This window comes from Seriola dumerili, unplaced genomic scaffold, assembly GCF_002260705.1.
Source record: "Seriola dumerili isolate Sdu_G_001 unplaced genomic scaffold, Sdu_1.0 BDQW01000442.1, whole genome shotgun sequence".
Taxonomy (NCBI): Eukaryota; Metazoa; Chordata; class Actinopteri; order Carangiformes; family Carangidae; genus Seriola; species Seriola dumerili.
The window spans coordinates 215,455-242,788 of record NW_019174697.1 but is presented as its reverse complement, the minus strand read 5'-3'; the positions used below and the strand labels follow the sequence as shown (position 1 = coordinate 242,788).

Genomic DNA, 27,334 nt, shown 5'->3' with positions numbered 1-27,334 from the left:
CTGCTGCTGCAGCCGGGAGGCGCGCTCTGATGACGTTGCAGAGAGAGCGACAAAAGGCGCCCGCATGCGTAGTGAAAAAAACAATAAGCGAAAGAAAGAAGTGAAAAGGCTGTAAAGAAGATTTCTTAAATTTGCAATTTTGTTCCGTTTTATTTCGAATTTTTTTCTAAAAGACAGTGACAGCAGTCCACTGCCCTCTATCCTAAGCGTTTTCATGAGGAGCCTTCCACTCTTTGTCTGTTGCTGCCTGTTGCAGTGTTGCCATGGCAACGGCGTATCTTATTTTATTTTGTGAAGACGACAGTATATTAAATGGAGGTCACTGGGAGCCGTTACAAAGGGGAAACAAAAAATGGCAGGTAAAATTGATATGAATGTTTCATAACCCTTAAAAACAGCAGGGTTCACACAGCCAAATAACTCACACAAGTGGTTCATAGTTAGCTAAAAGTTGACCACCTCTACTCTCCCTCAGGATGGAGGGAAAAGGAGAATATACCTTTCCCACAGAGACCAAGTATGAGGGAGAGATGAAAGATGGGATGTTCCATGGCAAAGGAGTGCTATATTTTCCAAATGGAAGTAAATATGAGGCCACTTGGGAAAACGGCATAGCAAAACAGGTGAGGAGTTGTGTTTGTGTGTGTGTGTGTGTGTGTGTGTGTGTGTGTGTGTGTGTGTGTCTGCATGAATGTCACAATATATGTATCCACTTGCATGATTGTGTGTTTCACATTGGTTATAGTTGATATCACATCTGGTCCCTTTTAGCAATCACTCACCATTACTGTCGTAGTTATTAGGTTTCTCTCCCCTTTTCCTGCATGAAGCTATAGTCTCTCCTGCTCTGATGCAATCTTCCATGGGCTTTTGCCACAACAGCGATCACTCCAATTATTATCATCAATGCAGTTGCGGTTCATGTGAAATGATAGCAGCTCTGAACCATGACTAACCTTGGCCCAGACTACCCTGCACCTGCGTTCATGCCAGCCCAAGAAAACCTGCTTCCATTCAAAATATACCTAAACCATTCAATAAACTCGGAAATTTAAACTCTGGCAAATTATATCTGGTAGCTCAAACCTCATTCTGCAACTTGCACCTCTTCTTTCAAACAATGCTTCTCAGCCTGGGGTTTGAGGAGCCCAGGCATTTAGGATAAGAAAAACATATTTTTGCCATGAAAATTTGCAAATGTTGCCTTATCCTTTTGACACACTGAATAGATTTTTAGCATCCTCGCCTTCTATGTTAATTAGCAAGAATTTTAAAGGGTTGTGTGTCTAAAAGTCTGAGATCCAATGTGCATTTTAACTTTTAAAATGTCACTGCAAGTGCTGTATTTAAACTTTAACAAAAAGTGCTGGGAGATAAAACAGACACCAACAACAAACCAACAGTAACCTGTCATGTCTAGTGCATGTTAACGGACCTTTTCTACTACAGACATTTTAAAATGTCATAGCAGGAAAAGCACAGGTGTAATTTATTAACCTAATCAAGGCTGCATTTCCTTGTAGGTGCTTCCAGGATCCAGCTGCTGTACATGCTGGTTCACTGACATGGCTTCAGTGGAGCTGAGCCATCGTTGTTATCATTAGTTACACCTGTACTTGTCATGCCATGACAGGTCTGAATATCTACACAGAAAAGTGTCAATAGATAAGACTAAGCTAATCTATCACACTAGCTGTAACGTATTATCAGTAAAAATTACAAATTCACCTCTTCTCTTCAAATTTGTATTTGGTCTCTTACCAAATATGCCCTCTTAAAAATCCATTTAATGGGCCTTTTTGGTGACTGCAAAGTACATTGTTGACACTGAAGTGAAAATGTTATTGTTACATTTCCAATACACAAAATTACTGAACAGTGTATGTTTATTTAAAAAGTCAGTTTTCATTGTCAATAATGCATCATTCCACAGAAACACACACACACACACACACACACACACACACACACACAAACACACACACACCCACCCAAACACATATTTTTCCACTTTCCACTACTGGTACATATCAATGCAGACAGTTTTGGTTTCTTCTGCTGAGGTTTTGAGATATCCATCTCTAAGATTTCAGCCTAAACCCAAAGACAATGGAGGGAAATTTAGACTCTTTTGTGGTGCTTAAAGTACTGAAAAGTGACATTTGGAAACCTCACCAGCAACTTATCTATCCAGAAACCATGTCTTGGGTACACAGGATAACCTCCAGACCTCACTTTCAACAGTTTTCACTGGAAGTACATTCTGCCAAAGAAACAGTCCCAACAAAAACTGTCAACAGTGAGGTCTGTGGATTATCTTGAGTAACAGGGACATTGTTGTACTGGGGTGGTTTCAAGATGCGGATGTTGCAAAACTTTGGCAAATAACACTGAAACTATTCATGGCCAGACACCACTAGATGTAAGTGGAAGAGTTTTATTTTCCATTTAGGTGAATTGACCTTTAAAAGTTTATGACTGAGGAATGAAGATGATTTTCTCTATTTTTCATTGTGCTTCCTCACAAGGGGTCTTTTACCTTTGCTGATGGTCTGCAGTGCCAGGAAAAGGACTGGGACTACTGCGATGGTTATGACAGACGCTTCTACAGTGAGAGATGCAATGGACTCAGACCTGCAGGTTGGAATCCATTTATTTGCTCACATATTCACTCATTCAGTGAAATGACTGTGGTTTCTTCTTTATCCCACTCACACAGAAACACACTCACATCAATGATTGCCAAGAATTAAAACACTGTTAGAGTAAGAGAACTAACAGCCAAAGCCATTTGAGAAAACTAAGATATGAACACAGAACCTTCTAGGTGTGCAACAGTATTAACCACTGAGCCATTCCTCCAGCTGATAATAGTAAACCATCATAAGAAAATAGTTCAACATAAAACATCTACCCTGTCCATTCAGGAGAATCTCAGCTAACTGATCTGCATCCTCCACGTGTTATTCCTGAGTGGTGTTACGATTGCGGAGATGGTTTCTATGACCCCACCACGAAAGTTGTCACCTCCTACACGGGAAGATTCCTCAGGAATGCAGGTGAGGCAGAAAATATCCTGTTATTATCACTGTTGTAGCCTTGTGACACCAAAGATGACTGGTGCATAAGAGATACAGTGCACATGTAACCCCTTACTTTGATTCATAATAATAATCCTTCCAACCTAAACATAGTGTGAACTATTATTATAAGCGAGCTTAGCAACTATTATTTTGAGATGAAAAAAAAAGTAGGCATTACCTGCTGCCTTCCACAATCGATATATGAAGCAGGGATAACTGACATTTTCACAACATCTCAATCATAATTAAAAACGTACCTCTTTTTCTCACTGCTTACATTTCTTCACTTCATGCACATTTTTTCCACTAACCTGATGCCAAATTGGCTGTATCTGTGCGTGGAGTAATATCCAGACATATTTGCCTGTGATGCCAAGGTAAATAGGAAAGATTAAAGTCAAGAGCAAAGACAAAATTACTTTTCAAATTAAGCACAGTTTTATATCCAATAAAACATCTTATCCATGATAGATTGCAGTATTTTAATATATTTATGCTGAAACGCAATAAAGCAGCACCACTTGTTTCTATAACTGATCATAACTAGGAAAAACATTAATTCCAGTAATCATGTTGCTGTTGATTTAACCTATATTTCCAATTTGCAGTGTGCAGCACACACATTTGTTAGGGCGTTCACAAAGGACATGAAATTGCACCTACATGGTTGAGCTAATGGATTGTCTGAGTGCTTTGCCATAGATGCTCTTGTAGTTCCTTAGTGTAGAGTCCTCATGTAATTGTTTTACTTGTTGGTCTATAATTTTTTATTATTCAAGGAAGGAAATGTCCACTCAGGCCTATACCTCAGGAAGATCCATGGAGTTAAAAGCCATGCAATCAGCTAAATTATTACTGACCGAGTCATTGCTGCTGCCTTGTCATACAAGATAGTAGCTCTGTGTAAAATTATCTACTTTTCAACAGCTCAACTTTTTAGAGAACAGGTGACATATAAAAAGCTTTACTGAGGCTACTTTCAAACATGGTGAAGCTCTTGAATTTAATTTGTTTCAGGCAAGATCCTCTTTCTTTGCCCATGTTTTAATAACTGCAAGTCTGAAAGCATATAGTGTGGCCATATGGGAAGGATTTGATAACAATGAACCTATGGAGTGATTTTTAAATAGATTATCCCTGGATTTTCTGATGGAAGATTACTGTTACAAACAATCTGATAAGCATGCTTCTATAGGCTATTTCAGTCATTTCAAAGGTTTTTGTTATTTGTCAAAAGTGGAAAATTCGAGACACATTTTTCCACTGAACTAGTGCCCTGTTTTGGAAATCCTGATTTGAAGTGAACGCAGTTTGTCAGGTGTCCAAGGAATTCCCAATTTCTGATATCCTCTGCTCGTCATGTCTCCCCTGCCATGCTTGTACATAATGTTGTGAATTATGCATTGGGATTTGAATCAAATTTTTTTTTGTGTACCTGGGAAGGAGTATAATGCAGATCTACATGGCAACAGCCTTTAAACTCAGCAGTTTGACATGACCATTTTCACCCATGCTAGCAGCATGGCTCTCGGGATCTCGGGACAGTATCAGGTTGTCAGTCGGTTGGTCTGTAGGTCTGTCCACTACTTTAGTCCAGACTGAACGATCTTAACAGCTAATGAATGGATTGCCATGAAAGTTTGAACAGGCATTTCATGGTCCCCAGAGGATGAACCCTGCTGATTTTGGGGAACCCCTGACTTTTTCAGAGCTGCTAGCAGTGCTGTAGTCTCATAGTCATGTTGACATGTGCTGTGCAGTATCTTAACAAACTGCATGCATGGAGGGTTTACAAAATCATACAGGACTCATGCTTTTAGTTGCAGAAATGTGAGAAGCATTTCTGGTATTCCTCAGTCATTTAAGAAATAAGACAAAGTCCAGCTTCAATATCTGGATTTTCATATGATGATTCCTGAATCTGTTTTATTTTGTATGTGAATGGATATGATCGTTTCTTACCTTACAAATGCAGACATGTGTCAAGACATGAGCCCTGGCAGAAGTTGAGGTATGACTCATAAGCTCCCTAAGGTGGAAATGCAATTTTGGGCAGAATATTTGTATTCAGATGAGCTACTTGCAACATAATACAGATTAGTTCCACCAGCACACAAATCTCATTTACATATGTGTAGAGACAGAAGGAAACAGAGGAGAGGGTCCACATCCTCAACAGATGTCCTCAGCATGTGAACGAAGACAAAAATATGTTTTGCGATTTTTTTACTTGATGCCGGTTGTTCATCATCATTATAGTTCTGGTATTGATCAGTGGAATGATGGAGAGAGAGAGATAGGGAGGAAGAGAACAAAAGAGGAGGATGAGAGGGAAAGATTTTTTTTTGGATGTTAAGATGAAAAAGAAGAGGAACTGAGCACTTCCCAACAATGCTCTGACTCTGTTTTGATTTAGATAAATATGGAGTCAAACAGGAACTATTTAATTGATGTGTGCCTTGTTTTTTTTCGCAGCGTTTACGTGCATGTGTGTGGAGAGATGTCTGTGTATGCGTGGTTGTATATATCACATACGGTATTTGTGCTCTCCTTCTTGTCTTGGTATACAATTCTTGAGAAGAATGCCCCTGTATCCTGTATGGATTTATTTTTCAACCCTGGGAGGTGAAGGCACATTTGTCAGAGTGGGTGTGAAGACAGAATTTATTGCCTCATGGCTTCCGCCCAGGATGAGGACTGTGAGTATGATGGGACACAGGGAAGACCCACCCTCCCAGTGGGGACGTTTGCTGCAGCAAGGAAAGAGGAAGGAGCTCCAGATGTAATGGTTACAACTGGTGGATGCAGGGCAAGGGAGAAGTAAGGCAGTGAAGATAGTGGAGACAAAGCTTCATATCTAGGAAAGTTGCAAAAATGATGCATATGGTACTGTTTTAAAACACAGCTGATTCAAGTTTCACCCCATGGAACTAAATATTGTTGCTTGGAAATAACAGGCTAAACTTGACTCACTGGCCAAAGCTGACCAAAGCAAAGTCCTGCCCTCCTTAGTTACCGTTGCTAACTTGGACAAACAGCTCTTCTTGGCATAGTGCCAAGCAGCGAAACAATAGGATCTGTTGCTAATATTCCCCAAGAGGTTTAGAGTATTTTTGGAATTGAACCGATTTCTTGTCATCAAGAAGCTGCTAATACGCCTGCATGTATGAAGGGATTCGTCAAGAGTACTGGTACACCATGTAGAAAATAGAAGGATAGAGGATGGAGAGATGGAGAGAGGGGACAGTGTCAGTTGGAATTACTAAGTGGGAACTTCCAGTGTCCAAAGAGTTCAAAAGCAAGCTGTGACACTAATGGAACACTAACTCTCAACAGTAAGCCATACTATAGTGATCCTGATTCTACATTACCTCGTACATTTCCTTGAAAGGTTTAGGCTAATAATTTATCATTTAACTAGGAGCGGTAGTAGCTCAGGTGGTAGAGCAGGTTGGGCATTAACTCTAAGCTTAGTTTGTTCCACATGCCGTGGTATCCTTGAGCAAGACACTGAACCACAAACTGCTCAAGTACAAGTCACCTTGTATAAACAATAATAATGTGATACCTGACCAATTTACAATAACAGGCTTACACTGATTCTGATTGTAAGTGGTCCACTCAACTGATTCCACAAAAACATCACAAATTTCACCTCACTTGTTGGTTTAGGACCAGTAAGCATTTACATGGTTTAGAGGAGCTGTTAAAGGGCATTGACCAAAATGACTCTGCAAGCAAAAGGAGCAGTCTGTGTAACCAATGGATGATGGCAAATGCCCTCTTTACCCACTGAGCTGACATTGATCATTGTTTCCTGTCCTCTTGTTTAAACGAAATTTGTCTTGAAAAGATCCTTTCTACTAAATTGCCTATAAAATTGGTTTTCTGATTCAATTTGAGAAAAGGAATGTCATTCACTTACAGAATTATGCTACAATGTCAATAGGTTTTACAACCCTTGAGATGCAGGGAGCCACATCATCATTATTTACCAAAATTTCAGGTTCTGGTTTGGATAAGGGAGTTTGGCAGTTGTCAGTACATTTTATGAACAGTCTATTGGAAGCCTTTTTGTGTAGAAACACTGGGATAAGACAAACTAAAAAACGGAGCAACTTTGGAAGAGTGGTTCAAGCAAGATCAGTAGGAGTCAGATGGGACATTAGTGTGTGTGTGTCTATGTGTGTGTGTGTGTGTGTGTGTGTGTGTGTGTGTGTGTCATTAGGATGAAATCAGCAGTTTTTCTTCTCTTCAACTTATCTCTCACATATTGCATTACAGATGAGCTGGCATACTAATCCATCTTTGTCTTCTCATTTTAATATGATCTGTTCAGCTGATTGTTATTTGAATGTTTATTTGTCATGTGGCTCACTAAATACTTTTGCATTGTGTGAACAGGTATTTTATAGAAAAAACAAAAACACATTTCATTATGAATTCTCATTGGTGGCAGGCAGCAGGTGTTTTCACCTCTGAATTAAAATGAATTAAGATTAAAAATAAGGATGCTTACAGGGTGAGAAGTTTGATTTAATTGTCTGTTTGTTTTGCTAATAGTGGAGGGAAAGCTTGTTAAATTAAGACAATTAAAATCATAAGGATCACGCGTGATATAAACACAAATAATTAACGCTCCATCTCGCTTCCATGCATTTTAAAATGCTGCTTGCAGTTAATGGAATTCAGAGACTGAGATTTGAATCATGATTTAATTTTGTTTTTCTGATTTTTTGTTTTTTATTTACATTTTTTTGTGATTTGAAAGCATTACAGCAAACATATGTTTCCACTTACTGCCACCTCACTCTGTCATAATCCATCTTAAATAAAGCCAACAGACTACAACACATTGATATGATTAAATGTTAAATCTGAAACACAAATGTTAAATCTGAAACACAAATCACAGTCAAATAGCTAAATATTTTAAATACACAACTCAAAAGGGCTTTCCAACAAACATAAAAAGACACATCATTTTACTTTAATTTGTCATTGCTGATGAAGATTGTTACTTAGGTTTTGAGGTGTAATATAAAACATTTGCATTACTCTGTAAAACTGTAATTAAAGAACAATGAAGGAAAAAGATGCATAGGCCACATCTGCACAATCAAATCTCCACCACTGACTGATTGAGCGTGCTCTGTTATTACAAACAAACACACACACACACGGTCAGTTATGTATAGTCTCTTTTGGCAACAGGCAGCAACACTCACAGCAGTGCAAGAGACGGCAGCAGCTCCAGCAGGGGCCATGTGTTGCCATATTGTTTGTAGGACTTTCCTGTTTCTGGAATAACCGCTTCCCTTTGAAACTCTGCGCAGAAAGAGTTCCACACTGAAAACATTCCACTGCCAAGGAAAACACCTCTGGTGACCAAACCACAGCCCCTCCCTTTGTCCTCATCCAGCCGAGGTGTTTCACAGACAGATAAAATCAGTCGGAGCCCTGGGGAGTGGAACAAATCCTCACGCTGCCTTTCCTGAAACTCTCTTTTTTCATACATTTGAGACAAAAATTCACCATATAACAGGATTCACAAGTTAATCCTGTGAGCTGTGACAGATGGATTAATAATTTTAAAGATCAGTATCTGGCCTTCAAAGCAAGAAACCCCAAAAACCTGCGCTGTTTTCAGTGATGTGATCAAGACACAAAACCAAGGGCTGTTCTGTTTGCAGTGAATTGGAGACAGATGACTTGTACATGTACGTCTGAATGTTTGTTTGACTTTCACATTTAGGTAAGTTTGATTCACTGTACTGCCTCCAGTCAGAAACCACAAAATGCATTTATATTAGCATATAATGACCATGTATATTGCAAATAGAGGAAGTTCTTTAAGTTGAGCGCCTCGTCACTGTCAGTGGATCAGGTCCAGTTTGTCTCTTGATGACATCACAGAGTCCTACCTCTACTATTTACATGAATATTACACTGTTTTTCTACTTCACCATCACATCAGAGGATTGCAGTCATCTCATATAGCAGATTTTTTCTATTGCTAATTAAGCCATGCGTGTCTGTCTTAGTGCATATGTGTGTCTGTGTGTGTGTTAATTCACTGCCATTAGGCTGGAAGGAAACACTTTTCCCTTAGAGTGTATTTTAAGGATTAAGATAAAGAGACTTTAACAAGGTGCCATTATCGCTTCCCCACACTCTCTCCCGTGTACATTGAACAGTCCGTGCAGGTTGTTACAGTCGAGATGGATATCAGCCAGAGAACTGTTTAATAAACTGTGTGTGTTTATGCTGTACTTAATTGAATTTTAAAGTGATGATATACAGACAAAATCTTTTCCTGAAATTGTCCCTAAAAATGTTCCTACATCATTACTTCACTGAGAGAACCACAGATGTGATGTGATTTTATTTATTTATTTCTGTATTTAGCAGTCTATGCACTGACTTACAAAAATTGGTAAATCCAAATCATAAAAATGTTCTGCTGTCCTCAGATTGCAGGAAATTACCTAAATATACCAGCCACCTGTGCCCTCAAATAACTCAAGGTACCAATTACACATGACTTAAATCCTGAGATAAACGCTGCTATACAATCTCAAGAGGGCAGAATTACAGCAAATATGAAAATGTCCCAATCTAATTATCATTAAGGCAGGTTGTGGTTCGTGGCTAAATGAGGTCAGTCTCATGGCAACACGGCGACACATAGGCTTCAATAATGACCTCTTCCACCGACACGTGTGTCACAAAGACTGGTGGAAATGTTTGCGTGGCAGCTGTCCGCATGTCCGATATGTTCAATTGACCTCCCGATCAGAGCAGGTAGAAAGAGAGGCAGACACACAGAGAAAGAGAGGAGGGTGGTTTGTAGTTGAAGTGGCTGTTAGTGTCGACGCCCATTGCTGGCAATTACACACAATCAATCCGAGAGCTGCAGACCTGCTCCTCTGTACAATGGAACCCCGCGCGCAGTAGAACCTGGGGGTGAGGCCCGCGAGCCGTTCAAGTGCGTGCAGCTGCACGCGCTCCAGAGAAAGCTCACTTCCCCTGCAATTAGCTACTCATTTCAGTTTTAACAATGAAAAACTGGTTTATTATCAGCTCCTCTGGCAGTCGTTTCGGTTTAAAAAAATTGGCGTCCATTTTTGGGGTTATTATTTATTGGTGTCTGAAGTGGCTCTGAGAAGTTATTTTCTCCTAATTGTCAGGGTTATCTTGATTTGACAGATTTACCCGAGACTTGAATGGCACTTCACTGTTGCAGCCCACCACACAAAATGACCCGCGGTTTAATTATGCAGGCTCCTTGTTATTACAGATTTGACTTAAACGTTTTATGTGAGTTCAGCAAACTGAATGCAGTTCCTTGCTGTGCTCCCTTTACACTTCAACCTGCGGTTTGTAGATTATTTCTTTTCCTTCTTTGAACACAGGTCAGACATTTAGAAAAACAAAATTAGTTTTCATCCAAACTTTGTTTCTAGTACCATTACTAACACAAGTTCTCAATAATTTCAAATTATATCTTTCCAACAGATGACTCGGAACATGAGTGGATTGTGCGCACTTGTCGGAAAGCGTGGGATGAGGTTGTTGGCATTGATCCTGAAAAATCTCCTTCAATCAGACCTGAAGAGACCAGCAATATTAAATGATAGACCTGCTTTTTATTTTAGAACTGCACTTAACATTTTCTTTTTATTGATATTAAATCTATAGGAAATGTCTTGTCATGGTCTTGTCTTTGATTGTGTATAATGAGCGAAAATAGGCAATAGGTTCATGTGCACTGTTTATGTTATTTTTTTTATAACCTTGTAGGAGTTGCTCTCAGTGCATTTCCATAACATTATGTGTGTGTGTGTGTGTGTGTGTGTGTGTGTGTGTGAGAGAGAGAGAGAGAGAGAGAGAGAGAGAGAGAGGTTCATTTATTTAAACCCATCCAAAAAAAAAAGATGTTTTAACCTGATCAAATCAAATTTCTAAACCTGAATTGACACTGATGTGATTGTTCAACATAAACACACTTTTGATTTTTGATGCAGTTTTTATCCTTGATATCAGTTACAAGCATATTGAAATGTTCCTTCATACAAAGATATAGCCTACATAATATTTAAAGTAAAAAATCAATCATGGAAACATCCCCATTCTATGCATAAATAAACAGCTTCAGTTCAGTTATCAAATGAATATTTTAATACTAAAGGTGTGAAATTGTCAGAGTTTTCATATATCCACGAAGATGTGTGCATGTTGTCTGAAATGAAATATTCCAAATAATGTCTAATGCTAATGTGCAGGTAATGATAAAAGTGCACAGGTCTGCAGAGTGAGGATCATGCATTCATTAAAAACCAAACTCTTTAAAATATTAGCACCATGAACTGTTTTTAGTAGATAATCTGTTGTATTACGAATGCACCTCATCCTAAACAACTTTAGCTTTTGTTAAAAATTGAAAATAACATCAATAAATGAAATTAATAACACATTGAGTCTTTTAAAGGCAGCAGTCTTTTGTACAAAGAGAATCTTTCCCATTATGCACCCTTCCAGCTTAATGACAAATACACACTACATACACAAAAAATGCACGCATCCACACACACACACACACACACACACACACACACACACCAGGATGCACACAATTATCCACAAAATAAAGGGCAAATACATACATGTGCCCACAACCAAAGAACTAAACATGCACCCCAGCCACAATCACAATCACAGTAGAACATCATGCTTAATTAAAAAAAACACATTGAAGATGCAGTTACTTTATACGTATTGATTTTATTTGTATTTTTTGCCATTTAAAAATCCTTTTAATTATTGTACCCAACTTTCTTTGATTTGTGCCATATATTGTTTGGGAAAATAAAAGGGAAATATTGCTTTTACTAATTCATCCTCAGAAATGATCCAAAACCACAAAAATATCACATTCTATTTTATTGCAATTTAGTACACAAAACATTTATGATGCACAGTCTATCAAATAAACTTTTTGTTTCATTTCATGTTTTTTTAACAAAACAAAACATTTTCAGAGGGGGGGAAAGTGCTTTACAGGGATTTACCATCTCAATAAATACAAGGACATTGAGGTCTTGTTGGATCCTGTTCTTCACACATTGGCCATGGCACTAAAATACAGATGCACACGCTCTACAACTGCCAATACACACACACACACACACACACACACACACACACACCCACACACCCACACACACACACACACACACACACACAAACACACACACACACATCTTACTATGTACAACCCAGTCTGTTTTATATTGTCCATTTTGTACCAATACTCCATTTCCCTCCTTGTACGAAAGACACATGCACACAGAGGCTGAACGAACAACTTAAAAATCATAAATTAGTGACAATGCACCTGTTTGGAAATCTAAAAATATGTAACACGTTTTGTAGGAATGTGTAGTTTGACAAGTGTTCTCATCTCAGACTTCCCTCTGTTTCTGTCAGTTTGAAGAAATGTAACAGGATTGTGGCATCTTGAAATCTGTTAGCTCCTGCTTCTAATCTTACAGCCATAATTTACCAATACGCAACCCCAGACATTGTGCTTTGTGGTTTTCCTTCATGATAAGCAGTGAACATGCTACAATACATTTGTGATTTTCTACAAATGGAAGATTCCAATGGAAATTCTTGTAATTTCTCCTACACATGCAAATAAAAAAAGTCCAAATCTGTTTTTAGTGATGAATTACAGGCTAGAATTTAACTGCTGTAAACAACTACTGTTTCTTTTAATAATGGAAAAGATAAGGCACACAATATTTTCATATTTTAACAAAAAATCTAATTCTACACGTCATTTCAGTGGAAAATTTACCAAAAATGTAGCTGGGAAGTTTCTGTTTTTTGAGATGTCATATAGTTACTATGTCATTCCTAAAGGACATATTTCAACATATTTTGTTTACGTTTAGCTTTCCTTCATGGTTGCTTAGAGAGAAAAGAGGGAGGAGTCTTACCTCTAATGTGGTGTACTGTGTGTGCCTGGCCCTTGGGCCACAACGACAGTCCCCCCTTAAATTTTCCCCTTTTTGTTTATCTTCAGTTTTCTGACAGCACTTGAGAGGCTTCAGTCCTGCTTCCCTGATCAGTCTCATCCCTTTACAACTCCCTCCACCTTTAAGTCAGAGGGTGGATGAGTAAAGTGGAGGATGCTGTACACTTGAAGCAAAATGGGTCCTTTTGGCGGTGTAAAATATAGTCTGTGAGTTCCTGCTAATGATAAATGCTTCATGATCATTTTGTCAGACTGGATGCAGGTGGGATATTCATGTCCTCGGAGAGAAAAAAAAAAACAACCAAAAAAAAAAAACATTATGATGTTTTTCGGCTTTCTCCCATTTCTTTTTCTGTTTCCGAGTGGGCAGGGCTCCTGTAAGATTTGTCTTTTCTTCAGGCTGACTCCTGCTTGACCTCCGGGTCAGGTCGGTAGACGTCACTGATGGGAGATCAAGGGTTAGGGTTAGGGTCCGGAGGTTAGGGGTCATAAGGTTCATAGTGGAGTGCTAGCGGCTGAGGGGGAGCTGGGGCAGCGACATGGCCTGGTGAGGGAGACTCTGAGAAGTCAGCACAGAGAAGGGATGACCTGGAGAACATACAGGAAACACATAAAAAGGAGTTAAAAACAGCTAAATAAAGAAGACTCTGCTATAGAAAAGCAGCCAATAGTCATTAAATATGAAACTGAAATCTTTATGTGCTTATTTACCAAACTGTAAAAAAGTACAACTCACTGTCAATGTACCCGTGAAGGGCCACCATGCGCGCACGCTCAGGACTGCCGAAGGGGGAGTAATGCAGCTCATCGGGCAGGGACGAGGGTATCCTGGACTGGGGATGACCTTGCGGAGCCCCACTGTGCTGGGGCGTGTGCTTTTTGTGTCTTGCTCTGCAGTTTTGAAACCACACCTATGAAGACGCAATGTAACCAGACATCATGTAGCTATATTCTTTAATAGAATATCTTGAGTTATTTTGTGTTTTTAAAAATCATAAATGACAAAATGCAAATGCAAAACTCTGCACATGTAAACATATTAATATGAATGTACATACATGAACATATTACTGTAACATATTGACAGCTAACATAACCTGATCTTTTCTCATGGCTGGATCAAGCATGTAGGTCTTTTCATATTCTATTTCAATACATTTAGCTACAACCAAACTATAACATATGTGTGGATGTCTTCGAACTGACCTGTATTACTCTCCTGCTGAGGCCCGTCATGTCGGCTAGTTTCTGTAGTGTCTGGGCATCTGGGTTATTGTCCTGGGCAAACTGAGCCTGCATGATCTGCACATTGAGACAAAACATTAGCATCAAATCAAAATTCTGCTGAAATCCGTGTTTGAAAGACAGGATGAAATACTGTATTTAGGGTTAATGTTATTCACATTTGCAAAACAAGCTGCAAATTGTATCAGAAACAAGTCTTGTGTGTCTGACCTGTAGCTGTTCTGCAGTGAAGGATGTCCGTGCTCTTTTAGCCGGTTTGGGTTGACTGTCTTGTTCTGTTGGAACTGCTCCTTCTAACGTGATACCATTGCCTGAAAAACACAAGACAGTAATGTGATATGCAAGTCAGATTAGTTGTATTTTCATTTAAAGCAGCCAGAGATGTCCCATGAAACATATTTAAAACATAGGACTGAGACACTGTATCATAAAGCGACCTCAGTATTTTTTTTGTCTAATTTGGGATCCTACTTTTGAGAAACACAGTCTAGTCCTGAGCTCTTGTAACATGACCTGCTAATTCTGTGGGTATCCATCAGAACCACTGAGAAATCAGGAATAAACAGACCAGCTATAATATAAACCAATAATATAAATATTAATTTAAGTTAATACAAGACATAAGACATTATAGAATTTAATATTTAATGGATGTACTGAGAAAATAATGTGAAATATATTAAAATGCACAAATCTGGATAAATCCTGCTTCAGGAGCAGATTTTTGAGCAACCCTCTGGACAACCACTGAGAAGAATTGCAGTAAATTTTGCCACAACCACTACTCACCACTCTCAGCCGCTCGTTTGAGGTTCTCCACCATGGTGTCGTAGTGAATCCTACACAGGACCTTCTCCTCCACCAAACCAAACTCCTCTCCCGTGGACAGCTGCCTCTTACATGAGTAGCACGCAAAACATGCCAAGTGGTATGCGTTTCCCCTTGCGCGCCGCACCCAGTCGCTGGCGTATATCTGCCGCCCACAGCGGGCACACTTAGTACCAAACCTACTGTGAGGGAGAGAAAAAGAGACACAAGAGAAGCAGCAGAGAGAAACAGAATGAGGAATTATTGGTTTGTCGATGGGGTAAAAGCAACATCTCGGGAGAGAAAATTGCAGCAGTGGATGATCATATAAATCTTATCTCAGGGTCATTTCCAGATAGTACACACACAGAATTAAACATGTACAGACATTCTTTTCTTTGACAAGAAAGCTGGAGTTGAAAATGAGAGTTTTTAAACTTGACGTTTTGGCAGAACTCAAAGGGTTTAAGGAAGAAACCTTGGAGGAGGATGTGGCCTTCAGAAAAGACTCCTGACTGCGGCTGCAAGCTGAGCCTTGAATGCAAACAAACCAACACCTGCAATTTCCTGGCTGATGCATGAAGACCCTGACATGTACACATGCTCCCACACAAACACACACACACACACACACACACACACACACACACACACCAGGGAACAAACCAACACACACGTAAGCCAGGGTGGTTTTACACACAGTGGAAGATGAAGAAAGACTTGGATGACATCACTCTCGATCGCCCCGCTGTAACTGATAGCAACAGTGAGATCAGGCGGCATATAAACTAAAACCACCTGACCTACTGTTCTGGGTGGGTGGGGGTGGGTGGGAGGTTGAGGGGCACAGAGAGGGAGAAGATGAGAGATAAATGAACAGAAAGTTAGAGAGAGAGGTTAGGCAGGGAATAGCTAGGATATCAAGTTGTTGGGTCAGCTTGAAACAAGATATTAATGTCTGAAATAAACATGCTCCGCTCATTGGAAATATTTAAATTGCGGTAAATGTGACTGAGGACAGAATGAGACAAATACAAGGGTGAAAGAGCATAAGGGCAGAGTGGAACTGAAGGCTGCCATGGATTTAATTACACTAACATTCATGTTCTGTCATTTTTCTTACTGTCCACCAATCCTATGAAAAGAACAAACCCACTAATGCGTACCTCCCCCTATTTTTGACTTCCCTCCCTGCCTGTGGCACTCAGCCAAAATCTTTAAAAATGGGTCATAAATAGTTTCATTTTTCTTAAAAAAAGATGAATAATTTCCTTAAACAGCAGGGCCTTGTAGTTCTAGGAGGTTTTGTAGACAAACGTTACTCTAACATGAAAAAATAGTGCATTTGTCACGGACTATTTACAGCTGTGGATTAATACACATTTGGTGCTCTAAGAAGTATTTACATTAGCAGGACAGTCTATGTAGAATTGACTCCAAATAAACTACAGTGCCCATGTTCATTGTAATGAAACGACACGTGCAACAGTGTGACTCACTAATGTCTTTTTAATCGTTTCTGGACAACAGTGGAGCTCTATAGCACAGAGGAATAAGCTATATAAGGCTCTGGCTACACAGACAATACTCTGTTAGGTTTCGTCTTTTTTTGATTGTTGATCACCAAAACTATCTATCTATTGAGACAGGGTTCACTGAGCAGCTGCTGGCACTGTGAACTATCTGAAAAACCTCTACCTTCATGCAACTGAAACATCACACCAATTTCCTGTTTTATACAAAAATCAAAAGTGATCAAACCTGTCATTCAAAGAGCACATTATGGCTTTAATGAGTGTAAAACGTTTTGGTTTTGACGTGGTTATGGTTAGGCTAAGAGCCATTGTTGGGGTCAGCAGCTGCCAATTCTGGTGAAAGAGGCAAGATTTGTAAGCAGTCTGAGAAAGTGCTGCCTCAGGGGTAAAACTGGGGGCAAGAAGCATAAACAGGCACAAATTGTACAGCCAGCATTATATATATTTACATCTGGTTTCAGCTCAAATTGAAAGCATTTTCATGAACAGGCAATGACCCAGAAATCAAAAACTAATGGCTGACTCAATTTTTTTTCTGACAATTATACTAATATATGTTGCAATTGCTTCTTTATGCCGCCTTAAAGCAACAGAGCGATAAAAAGAAAAACACACAAACACACTATCACGAATATGAGCATAATTCAGACGAGCAGCCAGTAGTTTAACACTATGGAGGAGGCAAGAACTGCTGAGGGCATGGATCAGGATGAGAAGAGTAGATGAGGAGAGAGGTGGTAAGTGGCTGAGGCAGAGAGTTGTAGTGCTGAGGGAAATAGCAAAGTAAAGAGCGTCGATGGCAGGGAAGGAGCAGGATGACGGGGGTACAGGAGAGCACAAGGGTTGCCAAGTGAGTGGGTTTGGCAGCGCATCAGTGCACTCAAATCCACTCTATCTGGAATGAAAGCATACTATAGCCCTGACATCTCACAAGCTCATGGCCCTCCTTATGTTTGTGAGCTTGTTGGCCAGAGGTTTCATTTTCATGCTTGTAGTATGGTAGGGAATATATTTTGGTCATTATTAAATGCCTACTGTTTGAGGATCTGCCCCATATCTGTCTGACTCTGCATCTTGAATGAGCGAGACAATGTCCATAAAAACAGGTCATCAACTTCACTTCAACATTAAAGCAGAGAGACAAAAAGTCTTCATGGTGACCTTGAAATGAAATTGGCCGGCATGGCACTTACAGAGGGCTTAAGTTGTCACAGATATGTGCAACTTAACCAAAAAAAAGCTCCTATAACCCGATAAAGCCACTCCGGAGACAAATCGACTCCATGGCTTCCTGTACATTATGTACGTATCATTTCAGATTGTTATGGAGAATTCCAGCCTGGTTCTACAGTAAAGAGGAAAATATTGTGGAACATTGCGGCTAATCTAGCATGACAGCTTGTCAGTTTCATGCTCCGAGACAGAACCCAGAAAAGCTGCAAATCATCCCTTGTTTTAACCCCCTCCACCTCCATCTTCCTCTCCTCAGGCCCCTCCCTCCTCCTACTATGTCTTTTTTTAAAATCTCATTTTGTCTTTGTACCAAAAACCTGGTGTTTATTTTGTAGCAAGGTCAATCCTCACAGCCCCCATATCACTCACAAGAGGGAAAATCCTACACCGCAAAACTCCCTTTTGCCCCAGACCTCTCCTATTTACTCCCCATCTTTCGTCTAATCTTTACTCTTTTTTTTGTACAGTAATTCACCTGCTGCTGAGAGAGGGGCTTGAGGAGGTACACGTTTTTTGGATTATTCCTGATGTGCTGTGAGAATACACTAATCTCTATTAGATTTGTCCTGAGAGAGTTCTTGCTCGACTGTGCGGTTTAAAGGCACGAGGTTCATGTTAGGCCTGTAGTATGGATATCTAAGACGGGAAAGTGATCTAAATACTTTACAGACAACTTCTTTTAACAGATTTAACTTATTATCAGGCTTTAAAATATTAACCCTGACTAAAAGAAACCTTGACATTTCTATTCACTGTTTTTTGAGCTGGTAAAAATGCACTGCAGTAACTGTGAATACAGGCAATTTTCTTTTTGATATCCATTCTGGTTTAAAAACAAATAATCTATTGAAATGCTTTGAGCTCTTTATTTAATGTGTAACATTGTGTGACAGATGTGTTATTATAATTGTAGCTGATTCATTTCTTAATAAAAACGTACTCTCTTTCTCTGTACAGGTTACTCATCTTGTTGCTATGGAGACCTAATCAGCTAACCTGAGGTAGGTTGATGAATAATTATTATTACAATGAAGACACACACACACACACACACACACACACACACACACACACACACACACGCGCGCGCGCGCACACACACACGAAAAGACACACTCGTGCACACATCTCACCCACAAAGTTCCCTACATACATGGACTCTGGTTACAGTGTCAGTATCCCAGGGTGCCCCTGATTAGTGCAGCAATGCAACTTCCTGTGTGGCCTGCAGCTCACGGCCAAGGATGAGTTTTTCTAAGCAGCAACCCGAGGGAGGGGTGCAGGGAGGCTAGGGGAGTGGGGGGGTGGGGGGGTCAGGGGAGGAGGCTGATAAAGACATGGTTTGCGTGTGTGTGTGTATGAAAGCAAGCCCCTGAGGCCTGACATGGGTTTGAAAGGCATAGCACGGGCTCTGTCCTGCGCTCCCTATCCTGAAATACACCCCCCCCAAAACACACACACACACACACACACACACACATACACTCACATATATGGAGGGAAACCCTCTCTGATTTCCTGCTATTACGCCCCATTAAAGCAGCTGTCAGTCCAAAGCCAGATGATAGGCTGACACAGATGAGGAAATATCTCCAGAGGTTTGAAACCAGCCCAGAGGATCTGGACTCGCACTGGTGTTTAACTTAGTTTGAATCTGGCCTAAACCCAGATTACAGTTTATATTTACAGAAGTAACCATTGTACAGGCCTCGGCCCTGCAGCAAAGCTTCTCTGTCACTGCAACATTTTTTTTAATCATTTCTCATTTTCCAAAGTGACTTCCAAGGAAGTCTAATCTAAACCTACAAATATTATTATGCAAATGAGGAATTCTGTCTGCAGATTGCAACCATACTGAGTAGGAGATGCAGCACTTCAAATGAAAAAAGTCTAATTATTTGACCTACAGAGTATCCAGACTGTCAAATCAAATGTATTATTACTACGTTTCTCATACCTATCTTTGGAGTCACTTTACACTGCTGATAGTGTATAGTTGTGCGACAGAAAGGTTGGTGAAAGTTTTAACGTATGCAATGTCGACTGTAGCTCATTCAATTAATCAAAAAATCTAAAAAGTATTTAACAAAAAGCAACTAAGTACAAGGCAGCGAGCAGGAACTACACAACCAGGGAAGTTGGGAAAAAAAAGGATTAGAAGTTTGAAGGTGACTTTGTCGAGTTGTGTGAAAGATATAAGTTTCTACTCCCAGTATCTACAAACAAAATGTCTTCAGCGCTTTCTTGTCCATTTGAACAAATAATTACTCTACAGATTTAAATATGTAACTTAAATGGGGCTTAACTACACCAGGACGGGACCCTTTTATCTGGTGTTATTTTTTGTTATCCATTATGATTACATTTAATAACAAACTCAGTTACTGAGTTGTGGAGCATAAAATTTATGCTACAGTTGCAATTACGATTACACTTATAGAAAACAGGTAGAAAAGTGGGGGTAAATTAGCTTTAGCTAAGGCTTGCTATGGCTCACTGGCTGGCTTTAGGTAGCCGGAGTCTCTACGTGTTTTGTAGTCTCTGCAAATTTTACATGCTGTTTTGTTGTTTTTGTTAATTACATTTCTATGTCATAATAATTTTTTATATTATGAAACCTTTGTGTGAGAGAGATTGTAATTTAACTCTGACCATAAATTGCTGTGTGAATTTGTGTAACCTGTAGTGTGTCTTTAATATACAGCAATTGCTTGGAAATTCATGGTGAAACTTCAAATCCTTATACTGATGAGTCAACATAAGAGGGAATACATTTAATACTTCCATATTCAGACATGCTTTTTAATCACAATTACTGTATTTCATATAATTACAGTGCAGACTTCCCTGATGAGAATATAATATGTGACCCACTGACAGCTACATCTTAACCACTCATTACCATTTTTGGAGCCCTAATGCTCTGACATATTTAAAGTCCACTCTGCATGTTTAATAACGGCTCACAGTCCGCAGAGCAGTGGTGAGGGCGGAAGGAACTTTGAAATTGAGACGGGTCAGGTAAAATATTATCATGATCTGGCAGAGCAAAAACAGAAATCTCCATTTTGTATAGAAATGAGCAAAATGATTGGCAGCTGCTGGACAAGCATAAATAAACAGATATCTCGGTGTATGTTTGTGTGTGTGTGGTTGTGTGTGTGCAGTCTTTAAAAGCTGTAAAAGGAGGCAATGTGTACAGTATATTCTTGCTAATACGTGTATGTGAATGTTCCATATTCATGTTTTCATATTTAGATGTGTGTAACCATGTTTAAGTGTGCACATATCTCTCTTAGTGGGTGTGTGTGTGTGTGTACTTTTTTTTTTTTACTTCGGATAGGAGTCACATTCAGATCAGAAACACGCTGACCAGGCACTCGGGGCGATCTAATTGCTGGTCCGGAGGCCTGAGGGTCTGGGGTGGAGGACAACTAATTGCTGGTGATTATAAACCTCAGAGCAGCGGCTTGGTGTCAGGTTTCCATCAGAGAAACACCAAAGATCACTCACAGTTAGAAGCACATACACGTGCACACACACACACACACACACACACACACACACACACACACACACACACACACACACAGTGATAAGCACAAATGGGCATGTGTGTCCATACAATATACACACACCAGCTCCAGGCTACTGAACAAATTTTTTAAATGCTGTTGCTGGTGTGTGAACCCCATTTAACCTCAGATACCACACACACACACACACACACACACATATATACTTTCATATCTTCAGTGCACACAAAACTGAATCCGCACACAAGGTCAAAAAAGTGAAAAATACAAAATCTATGAGTAAAGCCTCATTCCTCCTCTGCTGCACACAAAAACAAGTACATAATATATCTTATATAAGTGATGGTAAATTCATCCTTAAAATAGAATAGCTCAACATAGTCTCTCTCTCCCTCTCTCAGCAGCCACAACTGTAACACACACACCAGAGTATTTCTTAGGATGAAAAACTAACAACACACTGCATTCTTCCCTAAGTGTGTGTGTGTGTGTTTGTGTGTGTCTGCTTGCTGATCTTTGTCGACCTTTACATCTCTAGTTTGCATGAAAAAAAAGTATGTTGAGCAAAGTGCATATAATAGCATATACATTTATACAAATCTGAGTTTTTTTCCCAGCAGCCATCACCTATGTTAGTGTAAATGTATTGCAAATAATAGAAATAGATAGATTGCGCTAGAGCATGAAGATAAAATCAATGTTATTATTATTGCTTTGTTTGATTCTCTGAAAATAAACAACACGGATGTGACATGCAGCTCTATAGAGATGAAATAGAACAGAATAGAAATATATTTCTAAATATATTTCTTTTGTATATTTTTCGTTGCAGTTAACGCTCTGTTTGAGTAAATGAACCGACACTAAATTGGACAGCCACACACTGAAACTGGCATTTCCGGTGATTTCCGTTTGTTTCACGTGCCCCTCTGGAGGTGATCAGACAGCTACTGCACGCTTCGTGGCACGTGTGTGTGTGTGATGAGAGTATGAGTGCACTACCGTTTCTTTAGCGCACAAGAACACTGGGAAAAAGTAGCCTATCGTGAAGTAGAGGCCAAATGAATAAAAGCCCAGATCCAGAGTCTGTCTGATCTGACATGGTCCACGGGAAATTTATCAGTAAAATAATCTGAAGTATTTTAATACGCCGCTTAAAATCTGATGTGATGTGAGCAGCAGAAGTTGGTGAAAACTTAGTCGAAATCATCTTCCTCACAGAACAGGCCATTACCCCACAGAGCCTCCAAAAATCATTATATTATGCTTCATTTTACGCTTTTTAAGGCCATTTTCCTTAATTAGACGTGGGCCAAACATTTCTTAGCCTAGTGTGTGTGTGTGTGTGTGTGTGTGTGTGTGTGTGTGTGTGTGTGTGTGTGTTTTGGCTATAGCCATAATAAAACTTTGGATCTTTCAGCTATTCGCTGTAGGTAGAGGCTTTTATTTTGTTACAGACTTTCAGTTTTTGAAAAGGTCTTTCAAGAACACGTGAGGCAACCCGCATCCATCTCAAAGGATAAGACTGTGTGTGTGTGTGTGTGTGTGTGTGTGTGAGAGAGAGAGAGAGAGAGAGAGAGAGAGAGAGAGAGATGCAGAGGGCAGAGAGTCCTGTGTTGGCAGAGTGGCGGACGTGGTATTTTGAAAACACGGTCATAAACTTACCCTACCTGAAATAATCCATTTTACAGAAGATCTCTTTGTTTTTGATATAGCAGCTGCTGTGCTGACGTAGTGACGTCCTGCAGACCGAGCACTCCAGACAGCGCACGTGCCAGATCAGGTTGTTCACCTGCAAAGAGATACCGAGCGTGTCAGACACACACTGATGAGGACTCACGATGTTGCTGAGTAATGACTTCGTCACACTGTGAAGTTTTTGGATATATACGTTATTCCAATAGAAAAAGCACAAGCGCATCTGCCGCTCAGTTATGATCTCATCTTCGATTTCCCAGTGAGGTTAATAAAAAATAATCCTCTTTATATTGACGTAATAATACTTGTTACAGGTAAGTTTATTACCTGGAAAATACAACCAAAATATTTTTTTAAAGTGTTGTTCAATAATGGGTTTACAGTCATTATATGGATCCTCCAATTTATCTACGATGTATCATTATCAGGGACTTTTAATCAGCCTGTTTTGTCTGATTCACACTAACAATATTTCCGTTCTACTGTAGTTCATTTTCCGTAAGTAATGACTAACATTGCTGTTGAAACACATGTAGGCTATTGCTTATATACCAACCTATATTATCTTATTGTTATATTGAGAAATATAGATCCCTAACAAAAGCAATTTACTTAGGCCTTACCAACGCTTTCTGGCACTGAGTGAAATATTTTGATTTAACAGCAATTATTTCAACAAAATGAAGAGAAAAAAAAATACAGTAGTAAATAATAATGGTCAGGTGTGGTGGAAAACAAGAGACCAATCTGTAAAAATGACTGAGGAAATTACTGAAATCATTTTGAAGTTTTACAGATAGCAAAGCCAGCTTAATGTCCATTTTCAAAAGATTTTACAAGAAAATTAAAATTAGTCTAATAATTTAAGGCGAAAAGTAGAAGGGCTTTCCTGTAAAATGAACAGTTAGAAAAGGTCCAGACTGCGTAAACAAAGTCACGGCACATGTGTGTGCTCTGTTCATTTTAGAATATGATTTTGTTAAAAACGCAGCTTTTGACCATTATGCTGCTCAGTGAACTGCTTATGAATGCATGCAAATGCTTCTAATAATTATGGCAGTCTCTTCTACCAAAATTTAGAATTTATGATAATGATGATTTTTTCTAGATTTGTATGAATTTACTTACATAGAGTACATTTACATTTAAGACAAAAAAATGAATAAATAGGCCTAAGTGTTAGCATATACAAGAGATTTGATAACGTAGGCTATTATGTAAGATTAAATATTGACAATTTTATCAGTTTTTTTTATTTATTTAGATTTTGTAAATTACTTACCAAAATATTTTCAGTTTTTTAGCTGTATTAAAAAAACACATTGTAACAGAGAATATAGTTACAGATATTATATTAATAGGCCTAGCCTTTGATACAACAAAAATCAATTATTTTCAGTGTTATTTATTTAATCTTGAAAATTATTTTTTATGTAGCCTAAATATCTATTTTGCCTGCACTTAAATATTTGAATAAAATTTCTGGTCTTAACAATATTACCCCTGTATTATCTGTGTTGCAAGCTGAGAGTCAGATAATGGACTAATGATCCTCACACTTCCTGACAAACACACCTATCCGCGCGCGAGTAAAGACTGATAAGCACGTGAGCGCACGCGACAAGACGGGACATATTGAGACTGAGGCAGAAACAGTAAAAACCAAAACATCCCTGTTGTGTCTGCGGTCTCCCAACCCCGTCTGTCGCTTTAACTTTGTTTCCGAAAATGTTTACAGCGGCGATTACATCAGTTAAATTTAGACACAGCTTCTCTGAGGGTTTCAGTATTTTGTTTTTGTTCTTCTCACAACTATAAAATAATTATAACATTAGATAAAACTGAATTATAATACAGCCTATATCAGTTCCTTTTACATAGGCTGCGATTTGTTCATATTAAAGCTACAGTCATGATTGGAGAATTTCTTTCCTCTTCAGTTTTGTAGTTTTATTTTTTCTTTGTTCTCATGGTCCAACAGTGAGAAAGCTTTAAGTTGTCCAGGCTTTCTGTGCATTCCTGAACATCAGCGTAAAAACACAGCAGGCCTGTCCAAACCAAAATAGGACCAGGGTCAACACGGCGCCCTCCTTCGCTCGCTCCTGAGCGTGTTGTGTAGTTATTAGCTGTCTGTTTATGTTAATACCACCGTAAAAAAAAAAGAGAAAACAAATAAACAACACGCCCCCAGAAGAATATAATGTTTAGCCTGTTTAGATGGGTAGTTTCAGGCTGTTACGGTCGGCCTCTCACCTTCAGCAAGTATCTGTCGAGAATCTCCAGACCGCAGCTGGCGCACATGTTCTTCCCGGTGGAAGGCACCGAGCTGGTGGTGGAGGTCGGCGAGCACACGGAGGGGGTGGACGGAGTGCTCGGGGACGAGCGAGTGTCCTCCCGCTCCATGTTGGACCGCTGGGATTCTCCGTCCGATTGAGACTGCAAGAGGGCATCGGCACAGCTCAGTAACACACAGACCCGATCCTCATCCCCACAGTGCCAGCGTGCACATGTCGCCATTTTCATCACAGCAGTGCGTGCATTAATTCACACATTCAAAATGATCATTTACACTAATCCTAACTAAATGTCCACATTTCATGGATGCGCACGGGGCCATGCTGGTTTCTACTGCGCGCACTGAATGAGCCATAAAATGTCAAAGCATAAATAGGCAATAAAAGCTCTCACCATTGGCGCGTGTTTCGAGTCCACACTGCAGCGCGAGGCTCCCTGTGTACTCTGATGCTCCGTAGAGATCACCTACAAGACAACGGTCAGTAAACGGCAAGTCTTCATCACTTCTCCCGTATCATCTTCAACTGAGAAATCCTCGGGAGACATTTGCAGCTCTTCAAGGCTACTCCTATATAAAGTAGTTCTGACAATAAACCCCGGTTAAAACTGTTAAAAGGGGCCCCCGCAACAAAAGGCACATTTTAATGAAGCTATTTCAATTTGGATTGATTTTTCCCTGCCCTTAACCCATGCCTCTCAGAATAATAGTATTTTCCTCGCAATCCAGGACACGAGAGTGGAGGGGGGAGAAAAAAACTACCTGTAATTACAAATAGCTTGAAACGCTGTGGATAAGAGGGACTCAGAGTGTCAATTTCAACTGTCAATCAGAAAAAGGCAACGGGTCACCCAAAGAATTGCAAATTTGATTTTTAATGGCTGTAATTAAAATCTAATTCTTCTCAGGCGAATTGGCAGCGCTCGAGAGGCTCGCGGACCGCAAATCACGCTATTCATAACAGAGAGGCGCGCGTGCCTCTTCACAGCGGCTGGCGCGTGCAGCTGATCCCAGTGCACAAGCAGTGATTCTTGTGACATCACAGGGAGACAAAAACAAAAACTCACACACGATGCTGCGGGCTGCGGATAAACTGCAACAGCAGATCGCGTTCAAAAGACAGAGGACAAACAATTTTTGGCGAATCAAAATGATTTCACATCGAGGTCACTTATTGCATCGTTATACCGCAAATCACTAAAACACACCACACACAAAAAATGCCAATTCAGTCCTAACTAAACAGCAAAGGCCCAGGCAGCGTCTCCAATTGGAAGCATTTACGCACAAAGTTGCAGCTTAAGACGAATGTTTTCCAAAGTGTTACTACCTGCTTCGTGGGAATTCCGTCGGACAGAATCTTATTTCCCTCTGAGAGAGGGGACAAAACTTCATTTTTCCAGTACATGAACCCCTGCGGTCTCACAGCGTACAGTAGTGTCTCCAAACTCGGTGCGTGGTATCAGGGAAAGAGTCGGCGATGGGCGTCAAAACTTGTACCATCCGTACAATACATGGATTCTGGTGCAGCCTTTAACTGACGCACGGGTTTGCTTTTTCTTTAGCGCAAAACTGTTTTCTCTGTTTGAAACACACTGCTGTGCGCGATGCGTCTCACTGCCACTCATACACAACACTACAAAAGTTTTGAAGCTGTGCAGAGCCGAGGAGTCGCTTGCTGCTCCTCAGAGAGCCTTATTTAGAACAGAAAGATTTCTTCCTTTCCCCGTTTCCCCCCCCCCACCCCACCCCACCCCTCTCTCTCTCCACTTTTGGGAAGGAGTCTGACTACAGGAAGTGAATCAAATTGAGGGGCTGGCAGCTTTTACTCCGAGGCTTCATAGGTGCAGGGGGGAGACTGC

The 27,334-nt window shown here is 39.9% G+C and overlaps 2 protein-coding genes across 2 annotated transcripts; one reads left to right on the top strand and one right to left on the bottom strand.

Moving 5' to 3' along the window:
* The first annotated feature begins 55 nt into the window (after positions 1 to 55).
* Positions 56 to 10,935, top strand: morn5 (MORN repeat containing 5). The gene is made up of 5 exons (XM_022762224.1): positions 56 to 359; positions 476 to 623; positions 2,529 to 2,640; positions 2,928 to 3,059; positions 10,602 to 10,935. The coding sequence occupies exons 1-5, from the start codon at positions 313 to 315 to the stop codon at positions 10,718 to 10,720; spliced, it is 558 nt and encodes a 185-aa protein (XP_022617945.1). The 5' UTR covers positions 56 to 312; the 3' UTR covers positions 10,721 to 10,935.
* Positions 10,936 to 13,495: 2,560 nt separating this feature from the next.
* Positions 13,496 to 26,880, bottom strand: lhx6 (LIM homeobox 6). Its single transcript, XM_022762133.1, has 9 exons — positions 26,803 to 26,880; positions 25,868 to 25,939; positions 25,433 to 25,615; positions 23,152 to 23,273; positions 15,160 to 15,380; positions 14,581 to 14,681; positions 14,332 to 14,427; positions 13,862 to 14,036; positions 13,496 to 13,713 (listed from the first exon to the last, which is right to left on the bottom strand). The coding sequence occupies exons 1-9, from the start codon at positions 26,878 to 26,880 to the stop codon at positions 13,634 to 13,636; spliced, it is 1,128 nt and encodes a 375-aa protein (XP_022617854.1). The 3' UTR covers positions 13,496 to 13,633.
* Between the last annotated feature and the right edge of the window lie 454 nt (positions 26,881 to 27,334).